At 39.0% G+C, this 25,422-nt stretch overlaps 1 protein-coding gene across 17 annotated transcripts in view; it reads left to right on the top strand.

Moving 5' to 3' along the window:
- Positions 1-25,422, top strand: part of LOC140631715 (transient receptor potential cation channel subfamily V member 3-like) — a 541,542-nt gene that overhangs the window by 317,415 nt on the left and 198,705 nt on the right. For 2 of the 17 annotated variants that reach the window (XM_072822922.1, XM_072822921.1), the window contains exons 6-7: positions 3,983-4,055; positions 4,979-5,041. The exons of 14 other annotated variants lie outside the window; for them this stretch is intronic. In XM_072822922.1, the coding sequence (XP_072679023.1) occupies positions 4,024-4,055; positions 4,979-5,041 (95 nt within the window). In that variant the 5' untranslated portion in view covers positions 3,983-4,023. Of the gene's footprint in view, positions 1-3,298; positions 3,456-3,982; positions 4,056-4,916; positions 5,042-25,422 lie in introns of all 17 variants that reach the window. One more of the 17 variants, XR_012029205.1, reaches the window with a different exon arrangement.

The raw sequence follows: 25,422 nt of genomic DNA, 5'->3' as shown, positions 1-25,422 counted from the left end.
TTAAAAAGCTTTTGTGCTACTTTTCCTTGATGCTTATTATAGGTTTGGAATCCCATGCTATAAAAAGTATTTGTCTGTATGTGCTTTTATAATGAAAGTAATTTAATTGGGCACTCTGCCCCCGCAGACCAGCAAGGGTCAAAATGACTTTTTAAAACGAGAGAGAAGTAATACAGAGAGGGAGGGAAAAAAACCAACAACCTTGCCATTTGCTTTCAGCACTGACGTATGCAAGCTTCATTAAGACCAATGGCGAATCTCCCATGTTGGATATTTGCAAACCCGTTCCACTGATGGACAAGTTCTCCACGTGTGTTCTCCTGGAGTAGACAGCTAATCACCCCACATTGGTTGTAAAGTCTCTGCCTGCCCATTTTGAGAGTGCTGGGACAAGGGCATGTTAAACACACTACATCAGATAAACTTATTATTTTGATGGGAATTCATGCTGCCTCTAAGCTTGCTTGTTGAACTTGTCAATATTAACCTCATCACTCTGTAAGAGTACAAGAAAAAAATGCCTTTCCTAAAGAGGGGATACCCCGGCCAAATTAATTTACATAACCTACTTCCTTTTCACACAGTGTCAGCAGGATTCTAGAGGCAGCCACTTCTGCCTGTTGTTGATAAGGGCTTCTCATAAATGGAACCAAGACTGTATTTCTCTCAGAACAGACACACACTTTGTGTCACCCCCACTGACAGAAGCAAAATTTAACATTAGTGGTCAGGGTTATACACCATTGGAATGAGACTAGGATCGAAAAGAATGAGATCTTATGGGTTCTGGCAAAAATCCCAAATTTCTGATTCGTGTGACGTGAAGATATCCCTATTTCATGGCCAACTCTCTGGAAAAGGAAATAATGCAGATACAATGGAGAGAGGGGAAGCTAGATCTTCTGGAATATGCCATGTGCATCTGTCCATATTCCTGACTCAATTTGGTTGAGTGAGTCTTTCAGATCATCTCATCTTTGTTTGTCCCATATTTTTTATAAGTTCATAAGAGTAGTTCAATTAAGGATTAGGTAGATAAGTTGCTTTTCAAAATAATTAAAATAGCATGAACTGACCAGTCTATATAAAATGAGGCAAAAATGTTGTATTCCCTTGTACTTGAAGGTGGCACAGTTAATGGAATAACAGATCTTTCCTATTTGTATATTCCCAAGTCAGAATGAACATTTTGGCACAAAGTCTCAGTTTTTCATTCTGATTTTGACTCCAGGGTCTACTAAACTACATCAAGGAGACAGTCTCCGCTGTACATACACACCCATAGGTGCATGCACACTCATATATATTCTTGAAGCCATCAGAAAGACTGTGTTTATAGATGAAGCCAAATGGATTCATTCATTCAGAATATTCTGAGTGCTCACTGTGTCTTAGGTGTTGTCTAGACCAACAGCTCTCCAAGTGTGGTCTGTTGAGCTGTGTGTGTCTTCGAGACTTTTTTAGGGAGTAGGCCAGGTCAGAGAGCATTAGGTTATAATACTAAGAGGATGTGCACTCTGTGGACATTTGCACTGATGAAGGTAAATCAGTAGTAAGTGAAACTACGGTCCCTTAGTAGGAATCCAGGCAGGAACACAGAACTATACTACTTGCTGCCATTCCTTACTGCCCCTTGCCCACACATTTTTCAGGTAAGAACATTTGCAATGAAGCAGTTTTTTTCTTTTTCTTAATCAACTAATGTTGTTAAATCTCCATCCTTGAGTACACAAAAATTTTAAAGATTCGATGTTTTTAATACATGTGAAACATGCATGCATTTCTGTTTCATCATGCTTCAGAAGCATGATGTTCGTCTTGCAAAGGGAACACATGTAGTTGTTTGAAATGCAACTGAACTAATCATGTCTTCATGGGACACCATTTGTACTTAAAAGAACGACTAACAGGTAAACTTGGGTTATTCAGACTTTTATAGGTATTTTCTCAATGATGAATGAAATTAACTGTTACTTCAGGGAAAATGGTTGACAGCATTTGTTGCCAACGGTAAAATTTAAACTTTCAAGTAAAAATGAAAATTGTGACAAAATTAAATCCACCACCGTGAGTTTGACAGCTTTGTAGAATTTAAAGAACTTTCTGACAAGAGGCTGTGATGTTAATTAATGTGACTTTTTTTGTATTACATAATGAAAAGTGTTGCCATTTGGAAGATCTACATAATTCAGTGAACCAATGTAAAAATGTGAAAATCATGGGTAAAGATTCATTCAAAATACAAGGGATTCCAATATAACATAGTTTGAAATTTTGTAGGTATGGTTTTGATTCCACACGCATCTTATATTTAAGAAACCACTACTGTTGAGTTTGGGTGTACTTTCTCCTTTTAAAGATTTATTTATTTATTTTAAGATGAATTTATTTATTGAGAGAGAGAGCACGAGAGGAAGGGGCAAACGGAGAGGGGAAGCAGACCCCCCTCTGAGGAGGGAGCCTGATGCAGGTCATGATCTCCCAGTTGACCTGCCAAAACCAAGAGTCTGACACTCAATCGACTGAATCACTCAGGCACCCTGGGTGTGTTTTCAAAGTAAACAAGAAACATGTTTCTTAAAAAAAAAAAAAAAGACATGTTTCTTCACATATATCAACTGAAACAACACATCTCATAACACATTGAATTCAGAAACAAGTATCTCCTATAAGGCCGGACATTAATGCAATTTGAAAAAATGGAGAAGAGTACTACTCTCACCAGTACCCTTTTTGCTTTAGAAAATATAGCCATTTTTCCACAAAAATACATTATTTATGTTGACATGTAATTGACTTATTTTAGATTATTCTTTAAATTTTCAGTTTTACCTTTAACATGGTAAATATTGCTATCTATGCCCCTATAAACCAAAGGTCTTTGGTATACTCGATAACCTTAATGGTGTAAAAAGAACTAAAATTTTGAGATGCAGTGTTTTAGATGTGGGGAGTGCAGACTCAAAGCCATGCTCTTCGCCTTCACAACTTCATAGAAGTAGAACAAGCAACGCAGCTGCTACATTTTGTGTGACACTGAAGTAGAAGTTCTGTAAGAGGCTATAGGACAAGACACAGGACTTGTAACTCACAGAAGTGGGACAGAGAAGGCTTCTTAAAGAAAGTAACACTGTATCTGAGTCTTTATGTGTATCTGAATCTTGATATCCATCTGAATCTTGACATTTGAGTACATAGTAGGCCAATAAGGAGCATGTGGGAATCCTTGTAGAGATCATGCTGTTCAAAGAAACTGATTATAAGAGTCCATCCTGTGTTCTGGAAACTACAAATTTAGGTTATATGAGTGAGTCGCGGTGCTGAAGCTGGAGCAGTGGAACTTGAACATGGTTCTGACCATGGAGGAACCAACTAAAAGATTCCTATTGTAGAAGGCCAACTCTAGCAGTACCCTGGAGACTCATGTGGGCACTGAGAAAGACTGTCAATCACAGGTAGGAGTGGGGAGAATAAAGAGGTAGATTTGAGCAGTGATAGTGGTGTTACATTTCTAGGATTTGGTAGCCCACTGAATGCAGAGGATGATGAAGAAGGTGAAAAAACATAGCTGTTAAGTTTTTTGGCATAGGTCGTTGGATAACAATGGTGCCATTCTTTGCATGAAAGAAAGGAGGGAAAAATTGGGAAAGGATTGTGTTGATTAGTATACTTGAACATTTTGAGCTGTGTATGACTGGATCATCAAGTGGAGAGAGCCAGTAAGCACTTGAATGTACACCTCTGTTAGGAGGAACACAGAAGCTGAAAGCAGAGACAGGGATGCTGTCAGTACAGAGATATCCTTTGGATCCACAGTTCTGGCTGAGACATGGGGCATAGGGTGAGGATAGATGAGGATTGAGGCTATCAGTCAAAGAGCTACACAGAGCAAAAGGAATTATGCTGCAGGTGATGTTGGCTATTGTAGTGACTATTGTCTTATTTAGAAGAATTTCAGTATCAACCTTCTGTTTTCCCTAAGGCTGAAATTAAGAAGGACCCCAGCAGTTGATCTGTTTACAAATGAAGAATTCAGTGGTTGATTCTCCTCCACGGTTGGTTTCATATGCTATCATTATATGTTGATATTTGTATGCATTCTTTCATGTGAGTAAGAATAAAAGAGTGGGGAGAAAAAGAGATGGAAGGGCATGGAGTGTAGTGAATGTGAATGTATATGGAAACTGTGAACATTTTGTAGTACAAATCTGCTCTTTTTAAGTATTTGGCAGCATTTAGATAATTTAAAACATTTTAATTTTGGTTTAGAGTCAAATGTATCTTTTGCCAACCATTTATGATCTACAAATAGCCATTAAAATTGTTCCCTCCAAAACATTTAAAAATCTTTACTGCTGTCCTCAGTAGTTTGACAGAAATGTTAGTCCAAAACTGAAAAATTAACCAATAACCAGCCATATGTGCATACTGTAAAACATTATGGATTTAGAATATGACGAGTAAGTATAAACAGGCTCAACACAATTATTTAGCAACCTTTCAATTTGAGTTCTAACAGAGAAAAATCTCTGAGTCCAGAAAATGCTCAGTGACATAATCACAGGACACAGCCAGCTTGAGCAGAGGACTTTCTTCCATAGAAGAAAGTTGCATTTGGTTGGCCCCCTACCCACATGCAGATAAAATTAAGAGATTCACATGAAGTTGTTTAAAACATATTGCATTTAGATAATCATAGTTAATATTTCATTTGATTAATTGGGCTAACTTTATCCAGAAAGAGGAACAAATGTCATTTTAACCTTGCTTCCATTCTTAGAAGTGATATTTTCCCTCCAGATGTCTCCATTGCCTAAATGCCATTTTATTCAAAAAAGATTTTATGTCATCTTATCCTTTCATCATGTTTTTATGGTCATTTAATTGAGTTGTCTACATGTTTCCATTCTCTCTAGCTCTCTACCTGTTTGAGTTACCACTCCTAATCCTAAACTGTATCATCAATTACCTCCATCAGCCCTGAGCCAAAGTGGAGACTGGGTCCAGCTCCAGCATCTGGACAGCTCCCCAAGTATGCAAGGTAGGAAAAGGCTCCAAGGTCAAGAGGGATGCAGAGTAGAAGGGAATGAAGACCCCTCCCCAAACCCAGGGTGTCTTCAGCTGTCTCATAGATTTATGAGCAAAAGGAAGGAATTGAGACAAAAAGTTCTATTAACGGTAGGCAAGTGACTATTTGCACGTATATACTTGACATTCAATATGCATCCAAGAAAGAAATATTTATTATTAGTTAGTAAAGTTCAAGATAGAGAGCCATAGCCATAAATTCCTGTTTTGCTATCACCTCTGAGGATGCACATAAAGGTACTGTAGTTTCATCACAAAGCACATTTGTTTTCATTGAGAGGGGAAAACATTGAAGTAAAATTAAAGGTAAGACTAAATGGGAAATTGGATTGAGTCAAGAAGTAAATTCAAATATTAGCATAGGTATGGCTTTGCTACACTTTCCTTAGGTAGGGAAAGGTGAAACTCTCATCCTATTTCTGATCTGTCAGATACTGCCAGGGCCTTTTACCAACTTTATTTCATTAAATCCACTTTAACATAAAGCATTTGCTCTCTTAGGCTTCTTTGTGTAGATATTAAACTGAACCGAACTCAGTTCTAGATGTTGTGGCTCCAAATTTTATTTTTATTTAAGCAGTTTCTCAAATGAGAGAAATTACCGTATCCCACAGACTGTCCACACTTGCATGACATAACAGGTGCCATGCCAGTCAATTGCCTGTTATTTTCATCCATGACATGACTATTACCTCCATCTCTGGCTCTATGAAGCCAAACTTTTACTCTTGGAGGACAACTAACCTAATAACCATGGATATCCAAGCATTCAGATTTTGGTCTTTAAAAATCACTTGCCATTTAAAGGAAAGAGTTCCTCTTGGAGAAATAGCCAGCTCCAGGTCTGAGAAAGGAAATGGTCAGAATGAGCCTAGAGTGTCTTGTTGCACCAATAGCGAGGAAGACAGAGTCTGCTGAGGTTCTAGCAAAATGATCCGGAGCCAATTTAGTGGACTTCTACTAATGAGAGATGGGACAGTTCGAAAGTCAGAAAGTACATCCACAAATAACTTAAGTACATTAAATGTGTTACAGTTCTATGGATTTGTAATAATAATACAAGTAAAATAATAGTTTGGGGAGAATGCTAGGAACTGAATTTAGCATTCTGAAAACTGGTAAGTGAAGGGAAGGATTCAGGGATTTTTCCTGCCTTTTCTTTGCCAACTGGATCTTGGGCTATCCTGAGTCACTGATGAGTGAAATGCTCCTTTTAGAAGAATTCCAGTTAATAAGTGGAATCTAACAAGTGGATAAACTGAATATCACTATCAGTTTATTTAACCAGTAAATAAAATAATGAATCTGGGCACAGATCATCAATCACTGGTAAAATCACCATTTTATATATGATAAATAAATCAGGATTTTCAACAAAGGACAGCAAGGGGGAGGGTTATAGATTAAAAGAGAATAAAGCCAAACAAATGCAATGTGTAGGCCTTATTTTGATCCAGATTTGAGCAAACCAACCATTAAATAACACTTAGGATATAAAGGAAGAAATGCTATTAGTGGGCATTAAGGAATGTGTTAATTTTTTAGGTGTGATATTGATAAGCGGTTCTACACCTGGGATTTGCTTTAGTACAATCCAAGATGGGGAGAAGTAGGTGGGAAGTTAGATGAAATAATATTGCCAGTTGCTGAAACTGGGTAATGGAGTTCGATACAATAGGTCTACATTTGTGTATGTTGGAAATTTTCCATTATTTAAAATAAAAAAACATATTTTTTATTCAAGAAGCTGTACTCATTTGAAAGAAGGGGCATTTACATCTGCTCCAAAAGGGTGGTGATGTCAGCAAAAGGAAGGGATTATCATACTTTTAATTTATCCATTTTTGTAAGCAAAAAAGCAACTAAAAAAAAAAAAAAAAAAAAAAAAAGCAACTAAATATATATGCTCAAACACAGAAACATAAAACTCTAATATAAAATCAGTGTCATAAATAAATAAATAAATAAATAAATAAATAAATAAATAAATAAATAAAATAAAAAAAAATAAAATAAAATCAGTGTCACATGAGTTTATCATCCCTAATGCTACCCTGGCTGAGTTCATGTGACTGATCTCAAATTCTAGTGGCCCTGCATGGGTCTTCTTTCAAAGCAAAAGTCCAGTTGTTTCTATCTTTGTCTTACAGACACCACTGATTTGCTTAATGCATAAATTGGGTATTCAAAACACACTGTCCTTGTCTGTTTTCTGCAATGCCAGATAATCCTGTTCACCACCGTCTATCCACTGCAGCTACACATGTTCTGTGTAGCTGACAAGTTTAAAATGAGAGACCATTTCTTCCCTGCTTTCATTATTTTTTTAAAAAATGATAACCCCAGTTTTAAAATCATGAAATAGTTCTGAATATTTCTGTCAAAACAAGCCACTGTCAAACTTTTCTTTCCCAGACACAGATTCATAACTTCTGAATAAAATAAAAACAGTGAATAGAAACAACAAATAATAAATGAAGCAGTAATTTGGCTGGAGGTGTAAATTGCTGTCACATTTCTTTTTCTGACCGCCTGTATTGCACTGATCACTATCTCTTGAGGACTGAATTTGGTTTAGTTACTTCTTTTTCTTTTGTCCTTGAAATTTGTTATGCAAAGAAAACTACCTCCCCTAAGATGAATGCTGACAAATTAACATTATTATATAATTTACACAAATAAACTACATCAGAAAAGCAGCTAGGCTGAAATAATTTAGCAGCTGAGCCCACAAAGGAGGATTTCCTTGGAGATGCATGGATGTGCCATAGCATGTGTTGCTAACCATTCTCAGCAATCAGGACTCTTTCTGTAACACTATGGACAAATAAATTAATGATGTGTTGACCCCCCATCTTCACTACTCCCCTAATGAGATTGGAGCCTAGAAGGCAAGGGAACTAAACCAACACTATACTGTTACATTCTTGACTATATGGTAACAGTTGGTAGAGCCGGAACCCTTCCTGTGTGCCATCTTCACAGAAGTTATGTGGGGAGGGTGTTATTTATTACTGTAGACATATATGTCTTATGAGCTATAGTAAATGAGCTCCCCCAAAGCCAATGGACTAGATTGTGACAGAGCCAGGATTTGAAATCTGCAATTTGAGCTGAACCCCTGTACTTTTTATCTCTACTCAGTACAGCCTCTTTAAGGATGAATAGCTTCTTTAAGGATGAATCAGCTAAAAGACAAGATGTAGTTAAAAACATAACCAGTCACCAGGGTCATGGGTGGCTCAGTTAAGCATCTACCTTCAGCTCAGGTCATGATCTCAGGGTCCTGGGATCGAGGCCTGCATCAGGCTCTGTGCTCAGCAGGGAGTCTGCTTCTCCCTCTCCCTCTCTGTCTCTCTTTCAAATAATTAAGTCTTTTAAAAATATATAACCAATCACCAAATAATACAAGAAGGTGCAGGAGAAGAAGAATTTAAAACCTATTGACATATCATTTAAGTCCATCTTGACTTTAATACTGCCCCAAACACAGATGATAGCAACCTCAACTGCATTACACATCAGGGCATTGGTAGGTCCACAGCTAGGACTGTGGGAGTAAAAGATTTATTTTAGGATATATCATCAGATGTTAAACTTAATGGCTGCCAGATTAATACAGAAGGCTGACGATTATGCTTTATGTCAAAGATTTGAAACTCTATCTCGTTTTTTTGTTCTTGAAAATTTTCCAAGTGTACTCACTTGCTCATAGTTGTCCCATAACAGATGATGCCAATAAAATTCACATTGTCAGCATTAAGTTGGCAGTCTTCCATTTGTATTATTTCCTTAAATGTAATAAGGTATAATAATGTAACTTTTAAAGAAATTGCCTATAAAAATGGCTCCAACTTGGAATCAACTTGGAACAATCCATTGTGTAATCACAGAATTCAATTCTCTGCTCATAGTTTTTTTTTTATTTTTCTTAAGATTTTATTTATTTATTCATGAGAGACACAGAGAGAGAGAGAGGCAGAGACTCAGGCAGAGGGAGAAGCAGGCTCCATGCAGGGAGCCCAATGTGGGACTCGATCCCGGGACTCCAGGATCCCACTCTGGGCCGAAGGCAGGTGCAAAACCGCTGAGCCACCCAGGGATCCCTTAATTGGGTTTTGTATGAAAGTTCAGTCTTATGCAAAAATGTGTGGATACACTTATGTAACACATTTGTATTTGCATGGAATACAAATTTGTATTTGTATTTGCCTGTATTTACTGCTACTGCAGAAGTATTTTTAGTTTAATGTTTGTTAATTTCAGGAATTTTTTTCCCCCAAACACTAATTTCTGGACAACCAAGTATATAATTGATCTAATACCTGTATTTTCCACGAATATATCACTTCCCGTATATCACTCTAGAGTACTATATACACATTGAGAATGATGTGCCCGAGTCGACTTAGAATCATCAGTCATCCAGGGCATATTTACTTTAGTATATTATTTACTAGAATCTTTAGCTGCATTTTGACCAGATAACTTTTATAACTTAATTATTGCCCTTTATCACTGTGGGTAATGAGTATAGCTGCTTCGTAATGATCTACTCAAACAAAATGAATTTTCCACAGAAAAGATGAGCAAATAATGGAACATGAATCTAATCATTCATCCAGGATCAGTCGTGGAAACTGTAATGATGTTACTGTTGGGATGATTGCTACAAATCACTTCAAGGAAAAAACAAACCAAAAAACTAACCATAGGTCCAGGTGTTCATATTTGTCAAAGCCATTTACCAGTGTCCCAAACACATAGTTCAAAGCTAGAGCTCTGCCAAGTAGCTTTAACCTTGTCTGCTCTTTTCTCAATATTTTTCTCCTCACCCTTAAGAGACAGCTACCTTCTTCTTGCATTTTTTTTATCATTCTTCTTTGCAGCTTGAACCTGGCCCTGTGAGGTGACCCAGGGCAGAGCAGTGTTTTCACAGGAGAGCATCACAGTGCAGTGCTACTCTCTCTGCTCTTTGGAGTTGTTTGAAGTAATAGCTAATGCGGACAACTCTCCCTAAAATATCCCAATGAGGAGAGAATCTAACAGATTACAAAGATGCCTGTTGAGGTATCTGAGATCACACCTCCACAACTCAAGGTCAAGTAAACTGATCGTTCAGAACACACGTGAGCATTGTGTTTATTTCTCATGGTCAGTTCAAGAAAAAATAATTACTCATGGATAGAACTTCTTAGTTTTTCTATTTTTTAATTGCTATAAAAAGCAATGAATAGGACTGAATAATGATCATCCTCTCATGAATAATGATAATAAAAAAGAATGAAGAGAAGTACTTTGAATACCTACTAGGGATTGAGGTTCATGAGTTTCATTTCCATGAAGGATTTGCAGAGAAGCATTAGTGTAACCCAACTTTTCTTTAAACATATCTCTTTTGGAAAAGAGCCTTTGGTCCCTTCTCCCCGCCCCATCCTCATCCCTGGTTACTCTGTGCCCTTCATTTCCTCACTCTGATGCCATCTGTAGTTGTAGGATCCACCTGTGTTTATACAGAATTAGAGAAAAGCTGTATCCCCAGCGCACAAGCATCCACACCCCGTAGGGAGAGCCCTGGCTTATGGTCAGCACTGGAGCTTAGTGGTAGGGACAGTGAGTAATCCCAGCCAGCCAGATGGGGATTACCATCCTGGGGCCAGGCTCAGAGGGGTTTGAGAGCCAGGGGCTATGTGTAAATGGGAGATTGGGATGCCCTAATCCCAGGATGGTCAAAAACCCATATCTCCCCCCAGGAGCAAGTGTGACTCTGGTCTTTGGCAGGTGAATGGTATTGGTTTGGTATAAGAGACCTGTGAACTAGATGTTTGGACATGAGGAATAAGATGAGAGAGAGAGAGAGAGAACTCAGTCAAGGCAGATCCATGACTTTCTTTTGCTAGTTCTTGTGCTCTGGGAACAGAAACTGAAAATTGACCACTTTGGCACTCTTTCTGCTCTCTCTATAGATACGTAATGTATTCAGTGCACTTAGTAGAGCACTGTGTAAACAGGGAGTTGTGTATCTCTTAGGAAAGGATTGAAAAATCCACCCATAGCCCTGCAAAGGGTCGGTTTCATTTAACATGTGTTTTTGATGTAAAAGTCTCCATCAGACTGTAAAGCATCCTACTTGTCCTTGTCTTTCCTGAGGTTGCTCCTGGGGAGTCTTCACTCTCTCCAGGCCCTCCTCCCCATCCCTACCTGCCTCCATAGATTTCAGTCATTTTGTTAATGTTCACTACAGGAAGCACCTAAGAATAGACTTGCTGTTGCTCTGAGCAGATTCTATCTTGAGACATGATGGGGCGGAGAACAGCCAAGACCATTGTAGCAAACAGGTGTCTAGTTGGGCTTTTCAATATTATGCATTTGACAGAGTCCAGCAGCACCAGCATGGATAGGCATTGGAAAAATGCATTGCCTGGTTCTGTTTGAAAGCTCCCTGTCATTTCAGAAGCACTTGAAAATGAGTGTGCACTGGGCTTTGCTACAGCACTTGCAAGGACTATTAATAGGAGTTCAAAACTTCTATGTGTATTGGTGGGGGGGGCGGTGGGTGGAGAAGAATCCAAAAGCTTTTTTCTTCCAAAACATTACCAGTCAAGCCAACTGTAGCAGTCTTTCAGCATACCATCATATAGCTGTTAAAACTTTGGTCAGGAGAGCTAAATCAAATTCACTTTTAGGCAAGATACTTCCTTTGTGCACAAGATATTATAGAATTTATAGTGTATGGGGTTGGTGAATGCAGAGGTCCCCTTATTTACTCTAGGAAACACCAAACCCAGCTATAATGTCAGGGCACTGTTCAATTCTGAAGAGTTCAGCATTATATTATGTACCCATATCACCGCAGTCGAGTGCTGGAGGGTAAATATATTTGCTGGGGAAGGAGGGAAATATTGTTTTAAATATGCTGGAATGGGGATCCCTGGGTGGCTCAGCGGTTTGGCGCCTGCCTTTGGCCCAGGGCGCGATCCTGGAGTTCCGGGATCAAGTCCCACATCAGGCTCCCTGCATGGAGCCTGCTTCTCCCTCCTCCTGTGTCTCTGCCTCTCTCTCTCTCTATATATATATATATATCATAAATAAATTAATTAATTTAAAAAAAATATGCTGGAATGAGGTGCCCGGGTGGCTCAGTCAGCTAAGTGTCAGGCTCTTGATCTCAGCTCAGGTCTTGATTTTAGTGTCATGAGTTCAAGCCCTACCTTGGGCTCACACATAATAAAATAAATAAATAAATAAATAAATAAATAAATAAATAAATAAATAAATAAATAAACAAACAAATAAACAAATAAATAAATAAATAAATAAAACACTAGGAAAAATGGGGAAAAGAGCAAAAATGATGTCAAAATCTTAGTGTCTCTTTTCTTTAGCAGTCCAATATTTTTGAAAAAGATTGATCTCTCTTATCCTCTGTAGCTGGAGGGTGCTTGGCATCTGAAGGCCAGTTGACTTTGCTCTTCATCCTGCACCAGAGCAAAGAACGTGAGCTGCTTGACAGGGGAGAGCTCTCCTTGACATGTGTGCTTGTGCGGGACTTGACTTCTCTGTGGGTATTAACGGAGTGACTTGTGCTGGTTTCCAAGTCAGAAGAGCTGCCAGGAAGGGGTGGAGCTCATGACAGAGTTGTAGTGAAGAGTTAGTCTGCTTTGAGGCATTTCGGGTGTCTCTGGCAAGATCACTTTCTGTCATCCAGCCTTCTTCCTGTCAGGGAATAGGATCTTCTTTTGTCCAGGAATTTTAGAGGCTAAGACCAAAGTTAAGAAAACTTGTCTTTTAACACAACTGGAAACCTCAAAATAATATCATGAAGTGCTATGCCTCAGATGTGAGGAAAAATTGTCTTTATTATTATTATTATTATTATTATCATTATTAACCATTGTTTCCCCACTTTCAAAGTGGGAATTTTGACAAGATGTTCTAGGCTCAGTCTGAGCTGCTTGAGCAGGAAGCATGAATGCTGCTCATACGGAGGTACCACGGGCTACCAAGGAAATTGATCCTGAGGGTGTTTTCACAAACACTACAGAAGTGATGGTGAAGGTCAAGTTAGGAAAATAAATCACTGTTGTTTTTCAAAATATTTCCCCCAGCCTAATCTTGTTATGGTTCCCTGTTTTTCTTTTTTCTTGATGTATTCATGTGTTTTCTTCTCAGCTCTTTGTATATGTTCTGTAAGTGATCTCATATCCTCTTCATAAGACATCTGGGTTTGAACAAATAAATGAGAGGATTTCCATCGTTGAAGACAATTGAATATTGACTAAATTCAGTCAAAGTTTTTTTATTTATTTACAATGAAGCCCCCACCCCATTCATATATACTTATAGTCACACCACACACACGCCCTCACACACCCCTTACTTGTACATAGAAACATAGTCAAAAGCTACATTTAGCTTCACTAAGATGGAGTTGTGGTAGATTAAAGGAAGCTTCTTTCTGAAATGTAAATCTGAGTCTATCTTGTCCATCAGCCACATCTCCGCCTGTCCCTGTGAGAAAGCTCCACTCACTGTGGCAGTTCCTGGTCCTCTCAGCCTGTCACCACCATCTCCTCCAGCACTGTGGCCATGTCCACACTTCTTCACACTGCTCCCAATCCCAGGCCTCTCTGGTCTTCTGCCTGTTGCACTTGGATTTGGACCCGTAGGCCCCTGCAGTTCACATTGTTTACTCCTTAAATAAGTTGACATTTCTGCTTTCTAATTATGTTGTGCATAAAAGTATGTATGAATTCTGTGCCTCATGAGTCACAGATCCATGGACCCCGAGAGGCACCAAAAAGGAACAGAATAGTTTCAATCAGTCGAGACTTAATATAAGTGTTAATTTTATAATACACCTTGGAAGAATTTCCTCTATACTTCTAAATTTCTTCAGCAATGTAATGAATCCAGGAGGTTTTTTTCGGGGGCGGGGGGAGGGGGAGCAGGGAAAGAGGAGTCGAAGCAATTGCCATGGATATCTGTCCTAAAGTGTTACAACTCATGGTGCATATATTTTTCCTCCTTCTCTGTTTACTCCTTCTCTGCTGAACTTGATAGAAGAGAAATTTTATATTAAAATGATGTAATTTAGAAAACAATTGTGTCATTTAAGTTATTTTAAGGACTGTTGTAAAAGTTACCTATTGCTACAGAGCCACCCCAAAATTTAGTGACTACAAGGACTAACCATCTGCTGCTCACATTGTTGCAATTTGGGCTGTTTGCAGCTGGGCAGGTGTTCTGTCCAGCAGGGGTCAGTCACTGATGCAGCTGTCCAGCAGGGGCCAGATGGCCCAAGAATGTCTTACTCATCTGTATGGCAGCCAGCAGGGATGCCTGAAGGCATTTCAGTTCCCCTTTGCGTGGCTGAATGGGGTAGCCAGGCTTCTGATGATAATCTTCCCAGTCTGAAAGGTTGAGAGCAAGAACAGGCCTCATCAGAGCCAAACTCAAGTCACATATGTCAGGACCTTCATATCCTCTTGGTCAAGGCAAGTCACAAGTCCAGCTTGGAATCTAGGGCTGAAGAAATACTCTCCCATGATGGGAAAGACAGGAAATCATCTGTGACCAGGTTTAATCTACCACCATCTTAATTTGTGTCACATTTACTTAATTAGTAGTAGATATAGAACTAAAAGAAATAACATGTTACAAATCTGAATATTAAGGAAAGGAGTCTAGTGTCATTTTTAAACTTCTAATAATAGTCAATGAAAAATCAGGTCCTGTGATAATTGAGAGAAAACTGAATATCTATATTGTTGTTGCCCATGTTACTCATTTGTACTATGGCTCTACCTAAACCTCGCCTACTGAGTACAGATCTTTTTCAAAATCTACCAGTTTCTATAATTTATTGAAAGAGGAAACAATGTGAGGATGTGTTCAGTGCCTGATAATTCACTGAAACCATTACTCGAAGCCCAAAGTAAAATCAATTTTAAAAATAACTTCTATTTAGATGGAAACTCTAGCATTCACTTATGTAATGAAGATACTTCCATTTTACTACTAGTTTTCTTTATAATTTGCCCTCAAAATTGAGACAGGTTTTCCAAAAAAAGAATTTTTTTGTATTAGTGTCAAGTGACCATTGGATGCCATTTATCATCACTTTATATTGTATTCCAGGTGCTTTTCTCAATATATACTTTTCAGTAAACTCCAGCTAGGCATAAACATCTTTTAATCATTTTAGCATTGATGTTTTCTTGCTGGGGAAATCGGTCCTTGTAAAATTTATGCAAATCCATCCACACAGCACTTCCAGGAAACATGGCGATGAGGTTACTGTGTGAGAGTCCCATCAAGTGAGCCCCATCATTTCAGATGCAAGCTACAACTGAAAGAAACAAAACCTACATTTGTCAGTTACACTGCCATAAAGCTGAGGGTGGAGCTCTATTTGGGGAAGGGATGTGTCTTCAAAAGACGATATTCTTACTCATGAACTCTGTGTAGAGGAGATTTACAGTAAGATTTTACGATTTCCCTCATAAAGCAAGAAAGAAACACAGCATACATTTATTTGCTGAGAAAAATTTCCCCTACTCCCACTGCCAAATTAAAGATGTCAGTTACAGAGGGATCCCTGGGTGGCTCAGCGGTTTGGCGCCTGCCTTTGGCCCAGGGCGCGATCCTGGAGTCCCGGGATCGAGTCCCGCATTGGGCTCCTGGCATGGAGCCTGCTTCTCCCTCTGCCTGTGTCTCTGCCTCTCTCTCTCTCTGTGTGTCTATCATAAATAAATAAATAAATAAATAAATAAATCAATCAATCAATCAATCTTTAAAACAAAACAAAAAGATGTCAGTTACAAATTTATTACTTCTGACCATGTCAGTTCCCAAGTCAGCTTGAATGTGTGAAAAATCTGAATATTTTGTCTCAAGTCTGTATTCCAAAAGGCTAGTGTTAAATTCCAAAGGCTATTAAAGTGTTAATTCCAAAGGCTAGTGTTAAAGAAAGGGTATTGTGCTATACCCATGCGATAAGCAAGTGCAGTCCAGGGAGCTCTGTCAGGCGGTCATTGATTCATTCAGCCACAGCTTTAGACAGTGTGCATAGCTGGGGCACTGAGGACCAGCTTTTCCTTCATTCCTACAGTTTAATCCAGGCTATGTCATCAGCCCCAAAAGTTTTGCTATCCTGGTTCAGACAAGAGAACTAGATGCCATCAACTTAACTTGGTCTAGGTTTGGCAGTAACTGGTGCTCAGCTAGGATTTTAACACACACATATCTTTTTCTTCCCAAATCTCTGTGCCTTATTGTAATTCATAGTTTTAACCTTTTATCCTTCAAGGCTTTCTCCACATGTTCCCTTTCTTCTGTCAATGCGTCCCTTTATTCTTTGAGTATTTTGGAAGGAAAAGGCATCTTTAATTAACACTATATACAAAAGGGCTTTTAGTCCCCTAGAAGTGATGGACCCTTAAGAAAAAACAAAGTTGGGATGGGATGCCTCAACCAGTGATCTTGATTTTACCTCCCCCAGTTTTTCTTTTCTTTCCTTTTCTTTGGGATTGGGATTAGGAGGGAAGTCTCCTTGCTTTAAACTGTGATCTGGGCTACAGTGATTTCTTTCACAGCTCTCTGTGGTTCTTTCTTCGAGGGTTGTAGGTTTGAATCATTTCAGGAGTGGTCATCTGACCACGCGCCACCACAAAGTTAGCTAATGATGAAATCAGCAGCAACAGCTGCCATTGCACTGATATTTATTGAGCATCGACTGCACGTTGGGTCAGCCTTCTTACAGCAGGTGGACCTTGGGGATCATAAAGATTGTGAAATTTGTTTGGGGTTACACAGAACGTACATCAGAAGCTGGTGTATCTAACTCCCACTCACTTGTTAGAAGTCAAGGCAAGCATCACACCTTCTAACAGACTTCCTCTGTCGTGCTCTCTGTACTGAAATTCTAGCCCATCAGGCTCTTTTTGTTGCTTTACATGTTGGCCTCCTCTGTGGTCAGGTGTCCACTCTCCAAAGGCAGGGACCATCCTCATTTGAAGTTTAATTCCCAGATTCTAACAGAGCACCCGACTTGCATATTCCTTAATAACTGAACCATGGAAATAGATGATGTGATCTTACTGGGGTGAAAATAAGAGTCCTGGGAGATGGAAATAAGAGTCCCGGGATCTGATCATAGTAGCTGCTGACCTTGACTGAGCAGTTATGACCTGCTAAATAGACCTCAAGCAGCCTTCAAGTGTGGTATCTGATTTCTCCCACTTCAAGTGGAAGCAAACCGAGACAGAGCGATTTGGTCATACATTTGGGGACACTGGTCTAGTAGGTGATAAAGTCCGGATTAGAACCCAGATCCAAACCTGCACTCTTAACCTTTGGCGCCTTAACCACCAGGTTTTATTCCTTTTCCAGGCTACTCAGAACTGATTGTTCAATTTCTCACTGCTTCAGGGCCTTTATTTTTTTTTAAGAATCAAATTATTTTCATTTTTTAAAACTCGACATAAGTACCCTCCATTTTAATGGTACAGTTAATACCTACTTCGCTCAGAGTGTATTCACTGTATGTCCTAGGCACTATAGTAGACCCCTGGGCCCTAGAAATTCGACAGCAAACAAACTGGCCTAGTTCTTACAGTTAAGCTTACATTCTGAACAGGGGAACAACAAAAAAACAAAAATAAGGAATAAACTACATATACCATATAAGTAGGTAATAAACACTATAGAAAAAAATAGGAAAAGGGAAGGTGTGTTGGGTGTGGGTAATGACAGGGAGTCACTGAATTGTAATAGGGAAAACAAGGAAAGCCTCACTCAGCAGCTGAGCAGAGGCCTGGGGGAGTTGAGGGAGGGTCCAGTGGCTGGAGTAGAAACAGGTTCCCAGCACAGTGTCCTGAGGCAGGAGCATGAATAGCTAATTCAAGAAAGATCAAGGAGGCCCGTGTAGCTGGAGGGCAGCCAGCAAGGGGAGGTTTACTGAGAAGGACAGGTGAGAGGAGAGGATTTCTCTTAGATGTTTTCATTTTGAGATGCTTATTAAACATCCATAGACAGTGATCAAGAAGGCACATAGATAGATACAAGAATCAGGAACACCAGGCAGGAGGATATCTGGGCTGGCACGTCCATGTGGAAGTCTTCAGTTCATAGACCAATTAGATCTGTGGCAACCCAGAGAAGGAAGAGAATACGATGAGTTGCCCTAGAAGAGATGGTATCCAGGCTGGATGCTGAAGAATTTGCATTAGATCAAGGAGCAGAAATTAAGAATGAGGATATTATAGCCAGAGGGATGGACTTTGCAAGGACACAGGACAAGGAAAGGTCTGGAGTGCTGGGAGTGGTGTCAGATGTGGCTGTATTGCCGGGCACAGTGCGGAGGGGATGGGAAGGAGCTGGTGGTGAGGTTAGAGAAACGGACTGGAGAGCCAGATTGCTAATATCTTTATACGACATGCCCAGCAATTTAGTATTTGTACTGCAACCAGATGGGAGCCATGGAGGCTTTTTTTTTTTTTTAATTTTTTATTTATTTATGATAGTCATACAGAGAGAAAGAGAGAGGCAGAGACACAGGCAGAGGGAGAAGCAGGCTCCATGCACCGGGAGCCCGACGTGGGATTCGATCCCGGGTCTCCAGGATCGCGCCCTGGGCCAAAGGCAGGCGCCAAACCGCTGCGCCACCCAGGGATCCCCATGGAGGCTTTTAAACAGGAATGTGACATGATCAGATACGTCGTTTACAAAGATACCTGGCAGTACAATGAAGGTCAAATTGGAGAAGACTTAACTCATGTATATAGTAACTATCAACAAGGTTGAAAGTGACGGTCACATGACATACAAGTTGAGTGCTATGGAAAGATTGTATGTTGAAAAAGATATTCCTGAAAGAAGAAATAATGGCCTATTTTAATGTTACTTATTGTTATCATTTTTGTAAGAGCATAATATAAGGGCGTGACTTCTTTTTCTTGAAGGCCTTAAATAATTTTCCTTCTATAAATAGATGATCAATTTTGAAATGTGAGTACATTGTAAATATTCACGTTTCTCTCCACATAGCTGGACTCTCCAGTGTCACAGTTAACTACTCATTTTACTTGGTTCTGAAGAAGCTGATCCAATTTACTTACGACTAAATCCCGTTTTGATTTATTTTTTAAAATATTTTATTTATTTATTTGTTTGTTTGTTTACTTATTTATTTGACAAAAAGAGAGAGCACAAGCAGGAGGGAGAGGGAGGGGTAGGGGGAGAAGCAGACTCCCCACTAAGCAAGGAGCCCAATGTGGGACTCCATCCCAGGACCTTGAGATCACTACCTGAGCTGAAGACAGATGCTTAACCGATTGAGCCATCCAGGCACCTCGTCCCCATTTTAATTTAACGTATGAAAAAAGAAATGTGGCAATCAAACAATATCCCCATATTTTCAATCCCTGAATACCTTTACCCATATCATACCAACCAAATTGCAGTATTTCATTTTGGAAATGGGGGAGTGTTTTATCCAAACACAAGCCGTAGGAGCCAGCATATGCATACCTTAAAACTTGTTGGAGGGAGGTCCCCATAATCAAACAGGAGCTGAGATTCTTTGGGTTGATAAAGTTGGAGTGCAAAGCCACATTTCTTGCATGTCTGTTCTGTGCCAGGCACTGTCACTGTCAAGTGAATTTTTATTTAACTTTTAAAATACTATGTTACATGTGTAAATTTACAGGTGACAAAATTGAGGCTCAGAGATTTAAGTAACTTGGCTAAGGACAAACAGCTCTTATCCAAAGTTATGGTTACTTCCGTTGACCTCTGCTTAGCTTGCTATAATAAGAAAGCATACTTGATGTGTAAAGGGAAATAGGTGTAGATGAGTAGAAGCATCTCGCTAATATTATTCTCATAGAAGGTTTGGAATGCTGTTAGGAAGATTGATCCATCTCATCAATAAACATTAATTCTCTTTCTAAGTCATTTGTTCTCTCCCTGGTCAGGATGCAGGTATAAGTATGAAAGGTCCAAAATCTATTAAAGAGATTTCGCCTGTCTGCTCTCCAAGACTTAAAAGCCTTCCTAAGATTAATGTTTATTAATGTTTATAACTCCAGATATCTCCATCCATTAACAAGAAATCTGTCTCACTGCTGTGGATAATTGATGAAATAAAAGGAAAAAATAAAATTTATTTTTGTGTATGTAAGAAATATAAATTATTTGACTTTACATATACTTACATGGACAGATTTCTACAATTGTTTCCTTAGCAAGGAACTCGTGCCATTCATTGCACAAATATTTATTAAGCACCTACTATCTATGAGGCATTGTTCTGGAAGATAAATAGAGTAAACAACATAAACAGAAATCCCTGCCTTCTGGGAGCATTCAGTTTAACTTTGCAGTGTGTTCAATTGAGGACATCCATCAGAATTCCCCAAGGAGCACCTTGAAGATGCATAGAACATCCATCAGAATCCTAGGATGTTTGCGAGCTTCAAAAATTTCACAGGGTTCTGATTAGGAACCTGGGACTGGGAAGCTCTTGTAGAAAGAAGTGGTGATAGACATTATCCCTCCATTGCAAACCATACTTGCTCCTCTTTTCTTATCAAATTCCCACCCTCTGGTCAAACATGGAGAGCAACTTGAGAAAACACAGGGCACAGAGTTCTTGCTTTGAGAATGTGTAATCTGCTCAGTATTTTAAAGGTATTGATGAGGTGTTTCTAATCAATTTTACAAGCGGAGTAATGTTTTTAATCTAGTAGGAACAGTGATGTGCAAAGTACTGTGATCAAAACAAGAATAAGGAAATTATGCTATTTTAAGTTGAATAGGCACCTGTAGATTTCACTGTTGTGTAAAATTGTAGATTATCAGCTATTGGGGTATTTTAAATTACCACTCAGCAGGAAAGTGTGCACATACTACACTCCCCATCATCTGTACTACTTTAGAATGTATTGGGTATTAACTACTTTTCATTAATTCTCACTTTGAGAGTCACATTCTTCATTTTTTTTTTTTATTTTGGCTTTCCAAACATTAATTCTTTCTTGTTCTGAAGGCAGGGTTTTATGGGCATTTTTTTCTCATTCTAAGTTTAATCAACCTACTATCACATGGTGGACTTTTGTTCAGCCATTATTCTAGTAAAGGATAAGTCATAATACCCATCTATCCTTGACTCTTTTTAATTCCATAGAATTTTTAAATAGACAGTGTTTTCCAGTTAATAAAATGTCTGGACAGTTAAGTAGTAAATTCTGTGCAAAAGTTGATTTCTAGGTCAGAAGAATTCAAGCTATGAAGTTATTAACTGGACTCATTTTACATCTATCTGGCTTCATTGTCACTCCAGTGTTAGGAAGGAAAGAAGGAACAGCCAGGGAATTTGTGATTAGTCCAAAATGGATGGACTGAATTCATTTGATAAATATAATCAGCCTTTAAACACCAACGTCATTAAACAAGAAACAATTTGCAGAAGACAAAGGAGGTTTATGCAAATCTTGGTGTGTCTTCTGTTTTATGAGTTAGCCCTATCTAGACTTATACAGGGCTGAAATACTTGACCTTCGTGTTGAATGGATGGCTTCATTGAGGGAGAATGATTTCTATGAAATAACCAAGGCAGTACCTGTGGTTCTGTGAAAGAGATTCAACTCTGTGAAAACAAGTCTTAAAATGAGAACCACAAGGGTGCATGGGTGGCCCAGTTGGTTAAGCATCTGCCTTCAGCTCAGGTCATGATCTCAGAATCCTGGGATCAAGTCCCATGTCAGGCTCTGGACTCAGTGGGGAGTCTGCTTCTCCTCGGTTCCTCCTCTGCCCTCTCCTCTCCCCGCTTGTATTCTCACGCCCAAGTGTGAGTGTATGTGCTGTCCCTCTTTCTCTTAAATAAATAAATGAAATCTTACAAAGAAAAAAAAGAAAGAAATGAGTACCATGTCCTGAAATGCACAGGAAAGATGATTCCTCATTACAGTCCAGGTGAGGAAAGCCCGCGCAATGAGCAGCATGGCTGCCAAGACTACAGGTTGTGTTTCTCACTGGTACAGAAGGCTAGCTACATATTTCTTCCCCCTCCCCCCAAGATCTGTTTTATATTTTAGTACATTGTGGGTTTGGGTTTGGAACTATTTGGTAAAGAATGAGGAATCATTACCAATAGCGAAACTTTATCTTTTGATCCTTGACAATTTTGCAGTAGTGAGCTACAGTGAAATGTATTTTTTTCTTTTGGAAGTTCTGTTTTGATCAGACTACTGTGCATGCTGAATTATGCCTGACAAATCCTAAAGCAGGAAAGCAGAAGTGTTCTCATTATCACTGCAAACTCTGAAGTGCTCAGCACACACTTTCAGGAGTAGCTTTGCCTGGTCTGTGATCATCTGAGCTTCGAAATTAAAATGGAAGCCCATTTTAACAAAGGCAGGTTCATCACTCCCCAGAATTATTGTATGTTATTAAAGAGTTTTTATTGTAAATAAATTAAAACATGGGTAAGACATCCTGACCTCAGATTTTAAAATGTCCATGTAAGTTATTCAAGAACTTACTTGCCCTGATGGAAAGAGGATATTTGAGTTATAAGGCCCTGTGTGGGTGTTATAAAGGCACTTAACACTGTGGCTTTGAGTCTCAGTTAATGGTTAGGATATAGTCCATGACAGCTGTGGAAGAAATAGTTAATTGTCAATGAAATTTTTATTAATTGGAATAATACTTGTCCTGTTGCATCGAGTTTTATCTTAAATATCCCTCATTCTGTGACACGTCTTCTTCCCACTCTCTTCTGGAGCACTGCCGTTCCCAGCTGTTCTGATCTGTATGTCCCTCCATCCTTGTCCTGTAACTCAGCATCAGAGTTTGCAACCTAGTTGATGGACTGGCTGGAACAGGATTTAGTAAATGTGTGCAGAATAGAAATGGATAAATGTGCTTACAAGAAAGTACATGAAAGGCTATAAAAGCAAAATTGGAAAAAAAAAATCACATGCAAGTCCTATAATGGAAGCTTACTCCATGAAGTCTCCAGTGATGTATATTTATTGTCAAATGCATTTTTGCAATTTCCTTAATAACATGTGTTTCTGTCATTATTCAGTCAACCCTTCAAATCCCATTTCTGTGTGAGGACTTCCCATCTGAGGATTCCACACTGCCGTTACCCGAATATGTTCTTCCCACCAAATATCTCCTGGTGGATCCTTTCATTCTTATCCTTAACAAAGGATAAGATTCCAGATCAAGATGTATAAGATAATTACCCCTTGAGAGGATATGCATTGAAGAGTCACTGCCACCTCCCGTTTGCATCTTCTGTGTTGCTCTAAGGGTTTCTGGGCTAAAAGCGCCAACCCCCCGTCAATGTCTGCCATTTGATTTCTGTAGTGTGAACCCGCAGTTTACAACAGTCATCCTAAACTGACCTGTGCTCGTGAATTAGGAACTAGTGGACATCAATCCTTTCGGGACGCCTGGGTGGCTCAGTGGTTGAGCATCTGCCTTCGGCTCAGGGTACGATCCCAGGGTCCTGGGATCAAGTCCTGCATCGGGCTCCCTACATGGAGCCTACTTCTTTCTTCCTCTGTGTGTCTCTGCCTCTCCTTCTGTGTCTCATGAATAAATAAATAAAATCTTAAAGAAAAATCTTCTCAAAAATGTTCATATTTCTGGCATCCCTATGGACATTTTTATCCAAAATATTTCTACTCCTGACATCATTCTTTTAGGTGCTGGAGTTGCGAGCCACAGCCCATTTACATAAGCAGCTAGTGTAACTCCAAGAAACAAATGTTTATCAGGTCAGAAGAAAGAACATAAGGATTCTGTCAGATAAACGAGGACTCTCATCTCAGTTCCTCCGTGTTAATCAAGGACCCTCAATGTTCTCATCTACAAAATGGGTGAACAATACAGTCTACCTGAGAGAGTTTGTGTGAATAAATAATATGATCTAGGCAAAGTGTTCAACACTGAGTGGAGACGGACTAAGCATTTTAAAAATAGAAGCTATAATAATAACACATTATTACTTTAAAGTAATGCAGCAAATCACAAAAGAATTAATTTGCCGGAAGAGTCCATCAGGATGATGTATGTGTTAGATAGGAAACACTACGAAGCTCTAGCAAAAGATCCCTTGTAGTTCAGGAGCTCAAGTAATGCAGTTCACATAAAGGTTTACAAGGGGTGTCCCAAGACAGTGAGTTCTACCTCACGAGGTCATTTTCAAGGTCTCTGTAGTTAGTGTCATCTCAGCACATGGAAAGAACAAAAAGCAAGAAGGAGCAAAGGTGAGAGATTTGGGGAAGAATAATCACAGAGCTGGGTATGATAGCAAGGGACACAGCTGACCAGCCACATTTCTGCTTCTATGGAAGAGAGAGTGTGCATTTTCCTTGAGCTGTTTGTCTTCTTTGGGGAGATTGGCAGAGCACACAAGTTACCAACTTGTGAAGTCTGTGAGCCAAGCCCATCAAAAGTGTATAGTTTTGTAGTTTTTCTTTGTATTACATGAGGAGAGGGAATAAACCATTTACAAGATTGCTTCTAGTTCCCAGTATTATAGAATTGGAGAATACTGACTTTAGCAAAATCCCACTTTGGTTAAATATTTTCCTAATTGAAAAATCGCCAACAAAAATATAGGGTAAGTACTATGAGGATTTATTTTGTTTTCCATTTTCAAATATGAAATAACATTAAGTGAGGTTAGGATAAACAACTGCCAAATTTATCCATTCAAAGATTCTTAAAAACAAATAGAGAAGTTTAACAATGCCAGTTTTCCTAAGCTGTTTTTCTAAATTAGAAAATCCTGAAATTCCTATGATTGTCTATTAGATGTGATCATTGTATTTTTAAGATATTTTTTTCACCAGGCTTCAGCTGTCCTGAAATTCACATCAGAAATCAAAGAGAAAAGGGATGAAGGTCAGGGTTAGTGTCAGCTTTTTCAGATCTTGGTAAAGAGAACGAGAAACTTCAAGGTATACCTGATTTTTTTATTGCTATTGACATATAAGGAGATAAGTGATGTTTTTTAAAATTCTTCTTTTGGACAACACAGTATTTGTTTAGAAGAACTACTTTGATAAATGGCCAAACATAGAGGGCAAAGACATAACCTACTCCATGTAATATTACTGTGATTTGTGTTCTTTCTGAAATCTACTAGAGTGAGCATAGGAACCTCTTCCAAGGAATTTGGCACTTAGAATATGGAAACTTCATTATAGTTTACTGAAGCAGGAATTGTATCTGTCTGATTCACCAGGACACAGCCTCAGGATTTAGAGGGATGCCTGAGTGATTATAGATATAAATATATAGATAAAGCTA

The sequence above is a fragment of the Canis lupus genome, chromosome 4 (genome assembly GCF_048164855.1).
Source record: "Canis lupus baileyi chromosome 4, mCanLup2.hap1, whole genome shotgun sequence".
In the NCBI taxonomy this organism is placed as follows: domain Eukaryota; kingdom Metazoa; phylum Chordata; class Mammalia; order Carnivora; family Canidae; genus Canis; species Canis lupus.
Note: the sequence above shows the minus strand (reverse complement) of the source record. Positions and strands in the feature narration are given on the sequence as shown.